Below are 18,176 nucleotides of genomic sequence, written 5' to 3'. Positions count from 1 at the left end.
AAAAATTGCGTCGTTAAACAAAGTGGCTATTTTGAGTGCAGGTAACTTCAAAAGAGGAGGGATAACAGTTAATCTGATGCCATATTTGTGTAATATGGAGGAATATTTAGTTAGAATACCAAGTTTGACCTTGATAGCTATTACCAATCCTGAGTTATAAGCTTCCAAAGTTGGAGGAAATTGCATTTGCGAATCTTGAAGAGCCACGCCCCTTTTTTGGGGCGTCAATATCTCGGAAACTACATATCCAGTATGGATAATCTTTTGTTTATGTTGATTTTTCACATAGTGGATCATTTTTAAGAAGTTTCATAAAAATCAGAGACGATTGACCTGTGACCTCTGGTTGATTTGACACGGAATTACCCATTAGTTTGTGTAAAGCATTGTGTGCATGTATTGTCTTGTGAAACTGATTGTCACCTACAAGTAAGACAGTGATATTTTCTCTGTTGCCAATCCTTGGTGCATGTTTTGTGTGCCTAAATAAATAAAATTCTACTTCCCTCGTTGTTGGCTGATTCACGTCTGGAATCTAAATAAAACTAAAAGTAATAATGAGGGCCATTTTTAAGTAGGGGTGACCCCACTAAGATCTAGAATCTAATCTGTTACCAACAATCGACAAACACCCAAGATTGGTAGTCTATAGTTCAGCTGTGACATAGGCTACGTTCAGACCTAAGAGATACGCCAGGCGTATCTAACGCTGGGCGTACGTTAATCCATGGCGTAACTAGCGAGATGTCCAGACTGGGGTGATTAAGGAATGCTAGCGTAAGTATTTTCGCGTGAAATATTCGTATTTGTAATTCGCGCATTTTGTTTTCTGTTTACATCTAGGCTTATTTTGATTGGTCAAATCCTGGCTGAGTTCAAAATCACCGATGTGTGACTGTCGTAAATCAGTGGTGTACGCTAATCTGGGGGTCTGTTGCTGGATTACCGTACGCCGGTGATTGCGCGATATTACTGGCATCGCTACTCCGCGCCCAAGTTCACACCACTCAATTAATGTTATGCTAGCGTAAGTCGTTTTCTGAACGTAGCCATAGTAGATTAAAAAGTAAAAGCTTCATCATAGAAAGTTATTTATTATGAGTTGACCTGAGATCTTACCCGGCGAGGAACTAAACCAAAATTTAAGGAGAAAAAAAAAATCACATGCAACTTTTGCAGAATGAGGTTGTATCGGTTACAGGCCTTAAGCGTTAAAAATCTCTAAATTTTGTTCAAAGCGTCTGGGATTTTCCCCAGGTGGAACCCGCTCCAGAGGTTCTGGGACATCACCCCCTTCCCTGCCGTTGGCAAATCTTTGACCACCATTTTTGTTTTGTGATGATTACATAAGCACGAAATAACATCATCAATAAGTAAGAAATATTGAAAATGTAGTGTCTTCTTTTGGCAAAATATATTAAATCAGTCTTATGGTTGCAATAATTATAATGAATGAATGAATGTAGCATCCTGATATTGTACTAGAGTACAATTTAAAATAGAATTGAATTTGAAATTTCCAAACATCTTCAAAGGTCTTTAAGGCGAGCAGCGGGTATCTCAGAGTTTCACCTTAGGTCCATAAAGTACAACTCAGAGATTATCTGTCTTTGGCCTGTGAGATTAACTTGAAAAATTATTTGGCTCTTCAAATAAATTAATTAAGAACCAGGAGTTAAGCTAGACTACTACCTAGTCAGGAGTTGGTGGTGATGATGTTCGTAGGCAATGCAGTAATGTAAAGCCATTTGCTTCTGAAGATGTAACATTAATAAACTCCATTAATGACAATCATCTTTATATTTAATAATAATAATAATAATAATAATAATAATAATAATAATAATAATAATAAATAATAATTATTATTATTAATTGACATACACCATTATACGTTGGTGGCAAATATCTTAACAATGGGAAACATATTGTATCTTAACTTAACTAAGGAAATACATATTGTTAAATAACAGACATCTTCATGAAAAAAATAACATTATATCATCATAAACATAAGTAAGTAACATTTGTATAGGGCTTTATGGGTAATTTTCTGACTAAAAATATCTACTGGCTGTAATTACAAAGTTTGTGGGCGTTGGCATTTTGCATAATTTTCTATGGAAATACCAAATGCCAATAATAGATTATTACAATTGATACGGTTCAGTAACTAATACCAATTGAACACTAAAGGAAAACACAACCAGGAAATAGAGAAGCAGCTGAATTTTGTCAGACATGCTGATTTTGCAGCAACAAATACAATTTTTAACAATTTAATTTCTGTAAAGTTAAAAAAAAATAACAAGCTTGATATTTATATTACAGATTTTTGTCTTAAGAACATTTATCTTTTACATCATACAATGAGAACAAATGCATATAATAATCTGGTATTTTTTAAGTTCTCAATCTGAAAATTTACCAAATAATGGAACTAAAGGAAACTAAGCTTAGATTTAATTTTTAACATCAAAAGGCTTGCACTATTCAATGACATATTTTTAGAATAAATCATTAAAAAAAACAGTGAAACAAAAAAAAAAAAAAATCAATGCTAAAATTATAGATGTATTGGAGGTTATATAAAACTATCATATTATTTTGACTTCTGTTATACAAAATCATACAAACACTACAAAGTATGGGCAGCCAAATGTGTATAAATAATAAAAACCAATTGAAGACCATCTCCAATTAAAGACCATTTTTCTGTGGTCCCAAATTAAAATAATTTGTTTTATCTGCATTATTCTAATTAGAGACCAACGCTGCTAAAGACCATGGAAATCCCAATCCCATATGTGGTCTTACTTATGTGGTCTCTGTACTTATTTGGTGACTCTAGATTGCATTTCAGGGTATGATATTTGGTCTACGGTAACTTCAATTTCAAATAAATTTCCAATAAATAATAGCTTATATTACATCTATTTTAATCAACATTGATTGAAATAATGTATGTCTATAAAAAATATCAATGAGGTATTAAATAAACTATTCTTTTTGCATCGTAAGAATAAGGCAGGTGAGAGTTGCTGGTTCAGTAAAATTCAAGCAAGCAATTAAAATAGTCTCTAAAGAAGCCTAATTCAAAAAATATAAAATCATTAATTTCAACACTAATTTACGATTCATTTAAATTGCTTGTTGATTTTTTTTACCTAAGAAAGTTTTAAAGAATCCAACAAAATATTGATAAATCAAATATTTATGACTTTTACAGAAATAAACATTACCAGTCACGTATAGTAAGGTGAGCCAAGATGTGACGATACAATCTATCCAAGAGCTGAGGAGACAGGGGACTGAAGCAGAGTTGTTGGGGGGGGGGGGGACATTGCTGATACTGAGAAAATACTGGGTAAGTAGAATTTTGGAGAATGTAATGCTCTTGCCAAACTGCACTGAGTAGCTGTTTTGTATTAATGTTATTGATATTCTAAATTTTCAGATGTTGTTTAGAATAATTAGATATTACTGTACTCTACTGCATTCAAAGAATTTTTCTTTTAGATTTTGGCATTTTAAAGCAAATCATTGGGCTATTAAAAACCAATAGACAACTTGGTTTTATTTACAGTGGTTGTATTCTGGCTATTAATTACTGTAGCGGTAGTGTTCACACTTGACATAGTTAATTTCTCTCATGGTAATTTTTACTAATTTTCATAATTCTATACATTTGCTACTGATAAATCCGATCACTAGGTAGCAGCAGATATTGCCATTATGAAGCTTAAACTTGGAGGTCGGGTGGTTAAGACACCTACTCCTACTTGGGGATTGGATTCATCACTAGCTACCAAGCGCAATTTGGGTGATCAAGTGGTTAAGACACCTAGTCATCTAGAGGTCGTTGGTTTGATTCACACCCAAATCACTTGCAAGATTTTTTTTTGTATGCATTTGGAATGTAAAACCGAGATACATTGCGACAGAGTTGACCAACATTGAATTAAAGTGAATTTTAATACAGAAATATATAAAAATATTTAATATCTCATTTTAGTGTGAATGCTTGTGAGTTTCAACAGTTTGAGTGAATTATTTAATAAACTGCTGTGAGAAGTCTAAATCAAAGAGGAAGAATGGAAGAAACAGGTAAACTACTATTTATAAAGTAATAATTGTTGGCATTGGCCTGTCTAACCATTTCAAAGGACTTTACATATTGGTCATAGACAACATTTGTACATACAATGTTCATCAAATATCCACAAACTGTTTCAGATACTCAGCATTTTACGTAATTTATTTAATCAAAATTTCAGAAGGTAATTGAAATGTATCAGGAACTTTTGGTTTTTGCTAAGAATTATTTATTTTACTATTCATCACATGTACGTTTATAAATGATTCTACAGTATAAGGTACAACAATTATCTCATAATTTATATTATTTTGACAACAAAAAGTTGACTTGTATCTTGTATTTTTAGTATTCCTCCTAGTCATCAATATTATTCACAGTAAATTTAAACATGCTGTGGAACAATCACATTTACTAGGTATTCATTTTTAGTTCCTATGCATGTAATGCAATAGAAACTACTGTATTAAGGCAGGCTCAGGTTGACACGGAACTCAACTCGTTGACATGAGCGCTCCACGCAACTGAAAGGAACTGACCGCAACTGAAAGGAACTGACAGTCGCACATATTTGTCGACATGAGTCAAGTTGAGTTGAGTTGAGTTCCTTTCAGTTGCCCATGTTCAACTTTTTGCGGAACTGAAAGGAACTGAAAAAAGCGTGAAAAAAATGCTGATTCGGAACTCAAAGGAATCAAGATGCATTAACTGAAAAAAGATATTATATTACAATGTTTTGTTAATGGCAGATTACTTTATTCTTTGTTTTAAAAAATATAGGCCATAGGCAAGATTTTTATTCTAACACATTAACAAATAGGCCTAGGCTAGGCATAATAATAATAATAATAATAATTAATAAATAAATAAATAATAATAATAATAATAATAATAATAATAATAATAATAATAATAATAATAATAATAATAATACAGCATATACTTACCATATTCTAGCTAGCCTAGGCTAGGCCTAAAGTGTAGAAAAAAGGCAGGCTTCCTATGCCAGGCCTACCAGCCTACGTCTAACTCTACGTACAACTAACTGGCATGCAGATCTCACTTCCAAAATCAATTTTTACGAATTATAAATAATCCAGTAATTCTTGGGAGTGTGCATTGTTTTTGAAGTTAGTTTTGTACAAATTCTTTAACAGTAAAACATTTATCTATGGCCTAGGTTTAGGTCAAGAAAAGCTAAATTTCTTTTTCAGAAAGTCCCTCTGCAGTGTAGTGTTAAATTATGAATTCTATCAAAAGTATGCTGCTGCATTCGCGTAATATTAAATTAATACATTTTTATAACATATTTGACAGCTGATTCATGTAAACATTGTCACGTATAAAATGCATTCGTGTATACTTGTTGTTTTTGTTTTTGTTTTTTCATATAGAAAAAGACCTTTCTTGTTTTAATTATTCCACCAGATTTTGCATGAACCCATTTCAAATAGACCAATATGCAATACACTTTTCTAAATTAAAAAAAAGGAGTAGATAAACTTCAAAAATAATTTTATTATTTTTAACCACACGTCAAATCTTACAAGCATTCAAACATTTATTTGCAGTTGATGAGATTTCGAAGAAAATGAAATCTTTAAAAACTCAATTCTGTCGACTACAAACAGGCACCATTTGTTTCAGTTGCTGGTCGACATTTTCAAAACAAAAAAAATAAAGTAGATACACTTTTTAAAATAATTACATGTCTTAATAAATACATTACAGACATTTTGCAGTTGATGGGATTTCGGGGGGAAAATGTTTTTAGTCAATAGTTCCTTTCAGTTGCCAGTCGACATGAGCCAAGTTCCTTTCAGTTCCGTTCAGTTCCGTTCAGTTGCTCAAAGTCGACATGAGTTCAGTTCCTTTCAGTTCCGTTCAGTTGCTTTGAGTTGCGCGGAGCGCTAAGGTGGACGAGTTGAGTTGAGTTCCTTTCAGTTCCGTGTCGACCTGAGCCTGCCTTTAGAATCACTTTTTACTGTGTGTAGTGTGTGTGTAGACATTTATGCAAATGCGCATGCATCAAGAGAAAGTTTTCCGACATTTTGTTTTTCTTGGAGATGCTAAGTTTCTACAGTGTTCAGTCAGGGCTCACGCTAACCGATCAACTGCAGCAGGACCTCTAGCCGATCACCAAGTCGGCATGGGCGATACTATTTTGAATTGGCGGGGAAAAAAAATCAACTGCAGTAGGCATTTTGAAGAAGGCCTAAAATAAAAAAGAAAAGTTTTAATACTTGCTAAAATACATTGTTTTTTCAGATCTTCATTTTTCGCTAACCCCATGCGACATTTTTTTCTGTTGTATAAGTAGTCATATGAAGGTACTATATCCAACGAGGGGTCAGATTTCCCCGATGAAAGCAAAGTGTGGTTGAGCTTCGATTAAAAGGTTCCGAAAGTGGTCCTGGGGGCGAAGCCCCCAAAAATTTTGATAATTCAAGGTTTCAAAGGCTTATTTAATCGATTTTAGAGTTTACTAATATGTAAAAAATAATAATAAATAAAAACTGGTGCCACCCCTCTCATCGTGATGAAAACTTAGGGTGACAGACGATTTGGCCCAACTGGTGCGGACAATAGGGCCCAAAAAAAATTACTAATTAATAATAATGTGGACCTATTCTTTGTGGACCCATTAGAAAAATTGGGTGGGACCATCCCAATAGCTGGCTATGCATTGTCTGATACTGAAATTTGAACCAAGGCAGCATGTTCAAAACTAAGGGCCTGTTTCTACTGGAAAGAAATAATCGATTAAAAATCGCTTTTATTCTCGCAGTAGAAATGGGACCAGTTTGAAAAAAGCGATTAAAATAATTCGATTAAAAACACGCAATGGATAGCGTGTTTGAACGGCAAATAACCGATTTTGGCTGTGCACCTTTTAGCTGCAACACAAAAAAAGCGATTATCAGGTGAAATGTGACCTCCAGGTCAGTCACTGCAAAGACTAGATTGTATTAGGCGCAAACTTTCAACAGAATTTGTCCTCTTGTTTATGTCCTAGGCCTACAAGCTAAAAACATCAAGAAACATGTGGAGCGACGAATTCATTTTGTAATTATTTTCTGAGGGGATATTGGGCCTAGGCCTCTCCGCCCTTTTGGGCCTACCGTTGTCCTCGTTTGGTCGCTTGTTCATTGTGCCGATGAGCGCAGCCGAAAACATTTGCCTTCTCGCCCCACACCGTATCTTACTCCTCGTCATCATGACAGGAATGAGAAAGATACTATCCTATACAGTTAGGAAAACAACGTGTTGTATAAACAAAATGGTGAAGTAATTTCCGTCACGAAAACCGATTTTCAAAAAATCAAAAATGCAGTTGCAACACGAGCAGGCTGTCTGGTACTCATTAAAAAAGCGGTTTAAAAAAATCACTTATTTTGTGTTTATCAGTAGAAACACACCCTAAGATTAGTCCTCACTTTTCTATTTGACGGTGTGCGAATAAGAAGCTCCCTTTATGCTAGGATATCTAGACGCCACAAACAGTGCATTTTTGAGAGACAGTGTTTCCTTTTTCGAAAAGTTTCTTTGCTACAAAAAGATTTCTTGGTTTGTTTTAATTCTTGGAATTACTGATATTATTTTTACAAGAAGATTGTTACAAAATATACTTTATTTTAGTCAGAAGATCGTTTTGCTATGTCCACTCAAAAGTCTTAGTTCTAATTGATTTAACTTTAAGTGAAGTTTATAAAATGAAGGTGCAGAATTAGCTCTAAAAATGGAAAACTTGATGCATCTGGTACACATTTTTTGAACACATACATGGTGCAGCCAGAGGGGTGTCAGTGTCCTTTTTGTGTCAGAAAAATCATTTGAACAACATATCAGAATATATTTTTCTTCTGGAGCCTGGCTATATCATTATCTGTATAGAAGAATAAAACATTAACTAACAATCAAATACTGAATGCTTGATGACTGAGTGGTACAATTGAATATGAACTTTGTTGTTTTTTATTTTTGCTTTTCACTGTTTTGATAATTGCTTGTTTGTTTTACGTGAATAAAACATTAACTAACAATCAAATGACCGACTGCTTGATTGACTGAGTGGTACAATTGAATATCAACTTTGTTTTGTGTAAGGGGTACACACAGACAGAAATTGTTTTATTCCGTGTGCTTCTGGTCACTTCTTTGTATTTTGAGAGAGCATGTGTTCAAAAGTCATTATTAATTTTTTTAAATATACTGTTTTAACTTTAGAAAAATGATTTATGCTATGGTTTATGTTGCTAATGAACAAATAATCAATTTCTATTTTTTCAGTAGATAATGGAGAAGTATCAACATCAGAAGCACCAAAGTCAGACAAAGGTTTGTACTAAGAACTAAATAAGTGCTTAATATTTATCGTGGATAACTATAATGATTGACTGTGTAATTGTAGAACGGATATTATTCAGTGTAATTCATCTGATACTGAAATTTAATTGATTTATTCAATAAAATATTGTATTTGTTTTATGGGGAGTTTTATTAATCATCATTTATTTAAGTCAGCATTTTCCCTCTTACAAAGGGTTACTCACTTCCACGCCATGATGACGTTTCATCATTTCGCTATTGGAGAGTGTATTGATATTACCTAGTGTATTTCGTGAATACTTACCTGTATATACCGACTAATTAGCTTTGATCCTGAAAGAGAACACACATTCCAATAAAACCGAACAGTTTGATCCAGGGTAGTTTGTTCAAACTGTCTCCTAAAAATAGTCCTCACTTCCGTATTTGACTGTGTGAATAAGAAGCTCCCTTTGTGCTAAAATATCTAAATACCACATGCATTTTTGAGAGATAATGTTTTTTTTTGGTTTTTTTTGAAAAGTTTCTTTACTACAAGAAGATTTTTTGGATGGTTTTTATTCTTAGAATTACTGATATTAAATATTGAAACGAAATATACTTTATTTATATCTTTATTTTAGTCAGAAGATTATTTTGCTATGTCCGCTTGTAAGGTTTGTGCTCTGCACAGTGGCGGCTCTAGGATATATTTTCTGGGTGGGCTAAGTTGTCCGACAGGGAGGACTTGAGCCCCAGCTCGAGCTGGAAGAAGGGGTTGAGAGGGGGTTCCCCCTCCCAAATGAGATTTTTTTTAAAGAATATCAACCTCTGGATGGCTGAAAATGGCACTCTAAAGGCCTGTTTATACTTCAACGATAACGATAACAATAAAAGAGCTAAAAGCAATTGAATAAAAAAAGCTAAAAAGCATATAGAAAATAAAAGAAATGAGAAGTTTTTACAATAGAGCGATTCGATAACGATTTATCAGTTATGGGATAACAACATATTTTGACAAATTAAATCAGATGACGTCATAATCATGGAAAAACATTAAAATCGTAGTAGTAGCAACGATTTTATCATTTTTCCATGTGATTTGATTTTTAAAAATATTTGTTATCGTATACACGATAAATCGTTATCGAATGGTCCTAGTATAAAAACTTCTCTTATTTCTTTTGCTTTCTATATGAACAATCACTTTTTAGCTTTTTTATCGTTATCGTTGAAGTATAAAAATTCCTTTAGACTGTGACAGACAAGTGTTGGCTTGGTGTGGGCCTATTTTTATATGTTTTATGGTCTGACTGCCCGACGAGCTCTGTCCGGCGTGGGGGAGGGGGGGCTTGACTTGTTCGGTGGAGGGGCATGTGGTCATGCCGCTTATGTAGTAAGGCAGTGCCTTGCAAGGTTTGCTTGCAATGGCTCCAGACAAGGTTCGCAGCAGCCCCCAAAAAGAACAGATCCGGTACTGGATATAATTTATTTATTTATTCTGGTTTAAAAAACATAAATTTCCAAACCAGCAGCATAAGCTGAAATGGTTAAATCTGATACCAAATCTTTAGAACCAAAGAACAATGGATCATGTATAGGACCTTAAGCCACAGCCATTACAAAACCTTATATCTTGGCTATTATGTTCAGACTAATTTTTCTGTGCTGTACTGTAGCTATGCTGTTAATGTTTACGTTCTCAATTTCTGAAATTTACTTAATTGGCTCTAAAAAACCATATGTTCGTTAGAGTTGCATTAATTGATATTTATTACCTACAGTGGCAAATTTTTTGACCAGAGGGAGAGAGGGAGTCTTGATTCCCCTTAAATTAATCAAAGGACTTCACATATTGGTCATAGGTAACCATTTGTGCATCCTCTTTTGCAAAACAAAAATATCCACAAACCGTTTCAGATACTCTCAGCATTGAACAAAATTGATTTAATCAATATTTCAGAAGATAATTGCACTGTATCAAGAATTTTTGTTTACTGAGGGCCCGTTTGAGCAAAAAATATCTGTGCAATTTCCCAGTTACATACGATTTACCGTTACATACAATCCAAAACAGCTTGGACACTTGCCTAATTACCTTACCATTTGGATTTTTTGTGACAATTTTGACCACCAAATTGCTGGGTAGAATACTGTGTATGGGATGACCATGGTGCCGGAGGTGATGATATATTGATTATAATAAGTTTATTGTTTTGTCCACAGTTCAGCTTGTGAAATTTATTAGGTTAGGGCCAAGGCCTAGCTGCAGCTAGTACACGCTGTCGTCACGCTCTCTTCGCCTCCTCACATGCACAATCAAATCAAAGTCAGATTTGACAGTAAAGCCATCAGCATAACCTCGTATTATTGTAGTGTATTGGTGGCTTATTAGAACTAAATAATCTTGAATAAACTAGTCAACGTACAGATTTGAAAGCAGCGTATATAACTGATCTTGTTCCCGTGTGGCTCACTGTAGGGTACGTGGGCCAGGGTATAGCAGCAGTAGAAAATAAACAAAGAATGGGTAGATGGGATAAGTGTTTCTCATTTGCATTTGATGACCTTTGAAATTCACTTCTATAATAGTTTCGTTACACAGTATTTAAATTGAGCTTAAACTTGTTCGAACAGTTGACTACCCGCCGAGTGCTTAGCGTGATTAACCGGTGAATTAAATTAGAATTTGTTCAGGATATTAAAAAGTATTCATGAACTATATTGTTTGTATCTTCAATTTTATTTTATCTATTTGCCACTCCTCTGATTATGACTATAATTGATGATCAATGGTGATCAAATATGTATTTTTCATTGTAGATTTGAAACATTGTTAACTGTAGTTTCTATTTTTGATGACTTTTACAGTCAATTTATTATCTATCACCTTTTAATCATAGGAATTTCAGAAAGCAATTTTAGCCAGCTGTTGTTGGATTTTTCAAGATGGTATGATGGACTTGAATACATCAATATGCTGAAAGTTTTGTACAACAATAGAAATCATGTGCCAGTTTATTACAAGTTAAGTGAAGCTACTGAAGTGATGTCCTTGCTACGTTTGTTAATTGGTTCTGGCAATTTGAGTCCAACGAATCTTGCTATCCTGTATGACACAATAGTAGTTACTGGACAATTTGGCTTCAGCTCCAGAATTGTACATCCACCTTTACAAAGAATCAGGGAACGTGAAGTGTCTTCATTCACACAATACAGACAATTCCTGTTGAATCTAGGTATGGTACTGACTAAAAGTGATAGAGGAACGCTTGATGTACGATATAACATGCCGCTGTTAGAGAATTATAAAGATAACTGGCTTTTGATTCTGGATCTAGAGCAAAAGAACAAGCTTTGTGAAGAAAGGATTGATGAATTTATTGAAGGTTTACCAAGTTACTTGGCTGTGAAAGCTTTGCTTGAAGGTATACTGCTATGGTTTGTTACACTTAAAAGAGAAATTTACCAATTTTAAATAATTAAAGAACTGATTTAGCATACTCAGTTACATAATATCCCATTTTAGAACAAAGAGGTTGATCATGACAAACATTAAAATCAAACATTTTTTAGACAGCTTCCATAACTTATTGAGGCATGTCTCCTTGAAGGTACAATACTAGCTAGAAGCACACAAAAAATTGTATCCTTCAATTGACTTCAAATATCGTTTCACATTAATTCAATGGAAAGAACACATTGATGTGAGTAATCTACTGTTTAGATGACAAAAATTGGTTGAATATGCTAAAGTTATGCTGAGTTATGCTAAATTTAATTAAATAATCATTTTCCAGATTTATTCACATTGGCCCATCTTGGATGTGTCACCATATGCATGCACTGCGCGTACAGCTTAGCTAAGCCTCTATGCGATGTCTCTTCTCTCTGCACACATTATGGTAGTCTACGCGATAGCACATCACTCATATCGGGGCATAAAGTGGCTCAGACTCTACCTAGCCTAGGGCGTTTAAACACTTGGTGCACAGAGTCTTATTAAATTACATCAAAAATATCATTACATAAAGTTAATATTAATCTTTGATATTTTTATAATGTTTATGTGATAGTGAGTTATTTTCTATTTTTTTTTTATTTTAATTTAATTAAAATTAGAAACGTTCTAAACATATCACTGCTATGTTTTTGGAAGGTGGGAATTCCATCTTCTGAATCAGAAATATTTGCGTAAGCGTGCGCTCTGTGTTGTTTATTTTAGTAGGTGATTGTATCACTAGGTGATATTTTTAAAATCTTAACTGGAATTGTTTCTGACCCCTCTCCTTCCCCTTAAGTTCATTAAATTTTATAGTAGTAAATTATCGGTAATGTGAAAAAAAATATTATATAGGCCTATGTAATGTGAGCCTCCTTTAATTATGATTTACAGTGTAACTGAGTGACCTTGCCTCAGACCAAGCGCACATGAATTAAGAATGTTGTGGATAGGCCTACAGTAATAATTAATGTTGAAATAAAAAACATTTTGTTACCATCATGGTAACTCTCTGGTTAATAGTATCGAGGTAGCAAATGAAAACACTGTAATTTATTACAGTATTATTTAGTATAATCAGAGAAGAGTGTAAATTACTCTTCCCTAGTATAATACAGTTTAACCTTCCTGTGCGACCTCCTGTAAGTGATCACCTCACTTAACGTCCACTCTCATATACACTAGTCCTGTTATCCCTATCTAATCAGTGCAATTGATACCTCTCGTAAGCCACCATCTCTTGTAAGTCACCGCCAACATCTCTTGTAAGTGGCCGCCACGCCTTTTTGACTTTTGGATTTTTCTTATGATTTACCTCCTGTAAGCGACCACCTCAAAAGTTTGTAATGTCTTTTGACAATAAATACAGTCAGATTAATACCTAACAATTCAGTTAATCTTCCTCCATAAATATTTTTAAAATTAAGAAATTTATCTGTTGCCAGGATATTGTGGACCAGCAGATGGTATGGGGGAAAGTGCAATGTCCAGTCATCAGCAGCAACCCCCACCAGCAAGACAATTGCTCTTGCCTCAACAGCTGCAGCAACTCCAAGCACAGATACTGACTTACAACTATTTAGTCTGGAATCAGCCGATTCCTGATTGGTTGAGATCAGCTGTGCAGGGTAACCGCCTGATGCAAAGTCTTCAAAGACCATCCCCAGGTAGGCATATTATTTTTATGTCTTAAACTAATTCTTAATTCTGATTTGATGTATATGTATTGGATTTAGTGCATTTGCATCCAATCAGAATTAGGAATTGGCTTAAGCCTATTTGATTTGACTTCCCATTTATGTTTCCATGCTTCTTCTCAAGTGTTCGTTGGTCTGCAGTAGCTACAATAGTAGTAGCAGGGGCGACCCACAGGATAGGGTTCATTCGGTAAAATTAAATTCCAGTAACTTAGAATGTTACATCTCAAATGCAGTGTCAGAATGTTGTGTCTCAAAGGCAGTGTACATGATATACTGTGACAAATGTAGTATGGGCAGTTATACTGGTGAAACCAGTACAAAGCTTAGGCCCCATAAAAAAAATTTTTAGTTTATCACCGAATGATTTGAATAAAAACTGATGAGGGAGGGAGGTAGGTTTTTTTTTTTTTTTTGCTAACCTCGCCCCCATTAAAGTAAATCAATGGTTAGGGACACATATATAAAAAGTCATAAGAGTGGAATCAAATTTATATTTAAAAAAGATGTTTTTGTTGTACCAGTAAACATATTTGCAAGAAACCATGACATTTTCAAGTGAATAAAGATGGAAAAAGGACCGTTTGAAATAAAAAATATATGTTGATTGAAAAAAAAAAACAAAAAAAAAACTGATTTTCCCCAAAAGTGATGAGGGAGCGGGTGATAAACTAATAATTTTTTTTATGGGGCCTTAGATTAAGACTAAAGTAAAGGGTTTTTTGTTTATTGAATATTTAATAACACAGGGGGAGATATATAAATCAGAAAATGTAATTAAATAATGAACCTTATGAAAGATAATGAAAAAAAAATACTACTAATACTTCCTTTGTATAAAATACATGTAAATATTTAATGCTACTATAAGATAGGAATGTGCTAATAGTAATGTTGTGTGATAGCTAAATAATTATGTTTATTTAGCTATGTAATTCATCTGGTACTAAGATTCAAAGAAATGTTAAACCTAATTTTGTGTTTATATTTCTAATGAGAAAATAATATGTTAATAATATAGTAAAATTAAATAATAAAATACAGGAAGATTAATACTGTCAATTGTTTGATTTATACTATTTCAGATAAAATAATCAAAGATTACTTGACAAGACAACTGAAAATATTGTATCAGGATGTGAATCGAATGACACCAGCAATCTGGCATAAACATCATGAAGTAGATATTGCAGAAGTATTCACTGAACTCAGCTTACTCAAGTCTGGAAAAGAAGATGGAGCACAAAACAAGTCAACATGTATAAGAAAGGAAGGTAAACCCACATCATTAACGGAGGTATTACATATTATTAAATCAACAGGTTCATGTAAGGTATTAATAACAGGAAAAGGAGGAATGGGCAAGACTACACTCCTCAAATATATTACTTATAAATGGGCTACTGATGATGTACATAATGCCTTTGCTGGTAAATTGCTGTTTCTGATCAATATTGGGGATATTAAAGCAGGTACAGATATCCTGGAAATAATTATGAAAAACATAAGTACGAAAGAATTAATTCTTCAGAACAATTTACCATCTAATTCAGTTGAAAGATTCCTGATCAACCATGCTGATGATATAGTGATTTTGTTAGATGGATATGATGAGTTGCATAGCGATGCAAAGGACCCTATATATCTGTTCAAAGGACTTGAATTTGAAAAAAGCACTGTGGTGATAACATCCCGACCTGACAACACAATTGATTTGGTTAAGTGTTGTACTATACATATTAAAGTGAATGGATTCAGTTCAAGAAACATAAAGGAGTATATTCATAAGCATTTTTGTTCAATCAATAAATATAAATTGGGGACATTACTAATAAAGGAGTTTAAACTTGATGAAGATGAATTTTTTGGGAATTCGGATCATAAAGAGGCATTTGACTTGTGCTCATCCCCACTGTTATTGCTTATGGTTTGTACCATGTGGGAACAAAAACAACATCTTCCGAAAGACTTGTCAGATCTTTTCATTGTATTGATTTGTTGCATTTTAAGTCAGTATAAAAGCAAGCGTAATGATAGAGCTGCTATTTTCCAAATTGAGAGAATTCCAGAGCAGTATACACTTGCCATTCTACTATTAGGAGAATGCATGTATGAAGGCCTAAAGGAAAATAAATTGTCTATTGACAAATATGATTTGACAAAGATGTCAAATGACTTACTTTCTGTAGATTTAGCATTGGAACTTGGATTTGTTTATGAAGAAAGCCCTTTTAACTCTGGTGATGTAAGGAAGATTTACACACCCCCACACAAATTAATCTCAGAAGCACTAGCAGGGTTTTATTTGGCTAATCAAATTGAGAAAGAGCATTTGAAAGATGATGAATATGAGGTGATCAGATGTAATAAATATTTAAATATGACAAGAGAGTTTACAGTAGGATTTCTAGGTGTTAAGGCAGGTGAATTGCTGAAGCATTGGTTAGTAAAGCCTTCAAAATTTTATTCGATAGCACAGAGTTTTAAATATGTAAAGAAGGAAAATGAAAAACCTGTACTAAGAAAATTAGATGAAAACATGTCCACTGAAATGAAAACATACTGTAAGCAAGTGCATGAGACATTTAAAAGTGTTCTTGTTGATGATACCTGTAGAAGTGAGCATTTTTTCAAACTTATGGAAAAATGTTGTGTTACATATGGACATAATCCTGGTGGACTTGAACATAAAATGATGTCATTGATAGATACATCCAGTAAAGAGTCTTTCAGAAAATCATGCAGAAGTGTTCTACTTGTTTTAGTTATAGTACAGGGACTAAATAATTTACATGAAGAGCAGTTTGACAGTCATTATCAAACCTGGCATTTTCTTGCATATATTTCTAATTGGAATGATGTAAGCCTCAATATCCTTTCAGCTGAGATGAAATCTCTTCAAATAAATTATAGTGACACTATAGTCTGTTTAGACTTCAGGTTTAATTCATCATTCTTGGTTCATTTCCTGACACATTCAAATAACCTATCTGTCTTATATATTAGCAACTGGCTTACTGAGGCTATACTCAGTGTAGTTACCAAAGAGTTACCCAAAACTAATGTGAAGTTGACATTAAAAGAATTTCATATACTTCACAGTAATCTACATGATATCGATGGAGCATTACTAGAAAAACTATTTGGAATGGCTCCTGAACTAAATGCCCTAAATGTAATCAACTGTAGTCTATCGAGTGATAGTGTGAGGGCAATGATTACTGGATGTCGGAACAGTGGAGGTGAATTATGTTACCTTGACATTAGCAAAAATCCCATTGATGATGCATTATTGTGTGATATACTTAAAGTGTATCCAAATATATCTAGTCTTAAAATAGTTTTATGTGGCCTCTCAAAGGAAAGTTTTAATAACATGGTCAATGGATTTCCTGAAATTGAAGTAGGTGAACTTGATTTCAGCCATAATTATCTAGGGAATTTAGATGGAGAAACTTTTGGAAAGTTAATGAAAAAACTTCCCAAACTTGTTTTTTTTGGCATGAATCATTGCAGTTTATCAGGCTGTATTGTTAATGAAATGATGGAAAATTGTGATAAGATGAATGTAGTATTGAAAGACAATATTCTTGGAGTAAAGGGCAATGACCTTTCAGATATTGATGGTAAATCGCTTGCAGAGTTATTAAGGGTAATTCAGCGTTTTGGTACTTTGAGTTGGAGTGATTATTCTCTTACAGCTGATAACCTACAAAAGCTGGTTGATTCAGTAAGTGTAAATAAGACATTTAGTTTGAATATGACTGGTGGCATCAATCTGAGTTGGATTAACCTATCTTCAATCAGTGGTAAAACATTAGCTTGTCTTTTTAAGATTTTTCCAGATCTATCATTTATTGACATGAGTCAATGTAGATTGTCAGGCAGTATTGTTAATGAAATGATGGAGCAATGTGATAGGATGAATGTAGTATTGAAAGACAACATGCTTGATCTGAAGGGCAATGACCTTTCAGATATTGATGGTAAATCGCTTGCAGAGTTATTAAGGGTATTCCAGCATCTTGGTACTTTGAGTTGGAGTGATTATTCTCTTACAGCTGATAACCTACAAAAGCTGGTTGATTCAGTAGGTGTAAATAAGACATTTAGTTTGAATATGACTGGTGGCATCAATCTGAGTGGGATTAACCTATCTTCAATCAGTGGTAAAACATTAGCTTGTCTTTTTAAGATTTTTCCAGACAAGAAACATATTGACATTAGTCATTGCAGTTTATCAGGCAGTATTGTTAATGAAATGATGGAGGAATGTGATAGGATGAATGTAGTATTGAAAGACAGACTTGATTGTAAGGACAATGACCTTTCAGATATTGATGGTAAATCACTTGCAGGGTTAGTCATTGCAGTTGATTATTATGAGGGAATTTTTTATTTTATGGATTACTCTCTTACAGCTGATAACCTAAAAAAGCTGGTTGATTCAGTAGGTGTAAATAAGACATTTAGTTTGAATATGATAGGCTTTGATTGCATCAGTCTGAGTGAGATTAACCTATCTTCAATCAGTGGTAAAACATTAGCTTGTCTTTTTAAGATTTTTCCAGAC

At 33.7% G+C, this 18,176-nt stretch overlaps 1 protein-coding gene across 2 annotated transcripts in view; it reads left to right on the top strand.

Annotated features, from left to right (window-relative positions):
- Positions 1–721: 721 nt before the first annotated feature.
- LOC117102689 overlaps positions 722–18,176 on the top strand; it is a 21,432-nt gene continuing 3,977 nt past the window's right edge. The window contains exons 1-7 of one of the 2 annotated variants that reach the window (XM_033243069.1): positions 722–1,027; positions 3,230–3,367; positions 4,016–4,107; positions 8,387–8,434; positions 11,308–11,832; positions 13,352–13,573; positions 14,689–17,966. In XM_033243069.1, coding sequence (XP_033098960.1) covers positions 4,095–4,107; positions 8,387–8,434; positions 11,308–11,832; positions 13,352–13,573; positions 14,689–17,966 — 4,086 coding nt within the window. In that variant the 5' untranslated portion in view covers positions 722–1,027; positions 3,230–3,367; positions 4,016–4,094. Of the gene's footprint in view, positions 1,028–3,229; positions 3,368–4,015; positions 4,108–8,386; positions 8,435–11,307; positions 11,846–13,351; positions 13,574–14,688; positions 17,967–18,176 lie in introns of those variants that run through there. The other variant, XM_033243070.1, reaches the window with a different exon arrangement.

Source organism: Anneissia japonica, unplaced genomic scaffold (genome assembly GCF_011630105.1).
Source record: "Anneissia japonica isolate Jap-2015-1 unplaced genomic scaffold, ASM1163010v1 scaffold287759_len370742_cov166, whole genome shotgun sequence".
Lineage (NCBI taxonomy): Eukaryota > Metazoa > Echinodermata > Crinoidea > Comatulida > Comatulidae > Anneissia > Anneissia japonica.
This window is presented reverse-complemented; position numbering and strand designations above follow the sequence as displayed.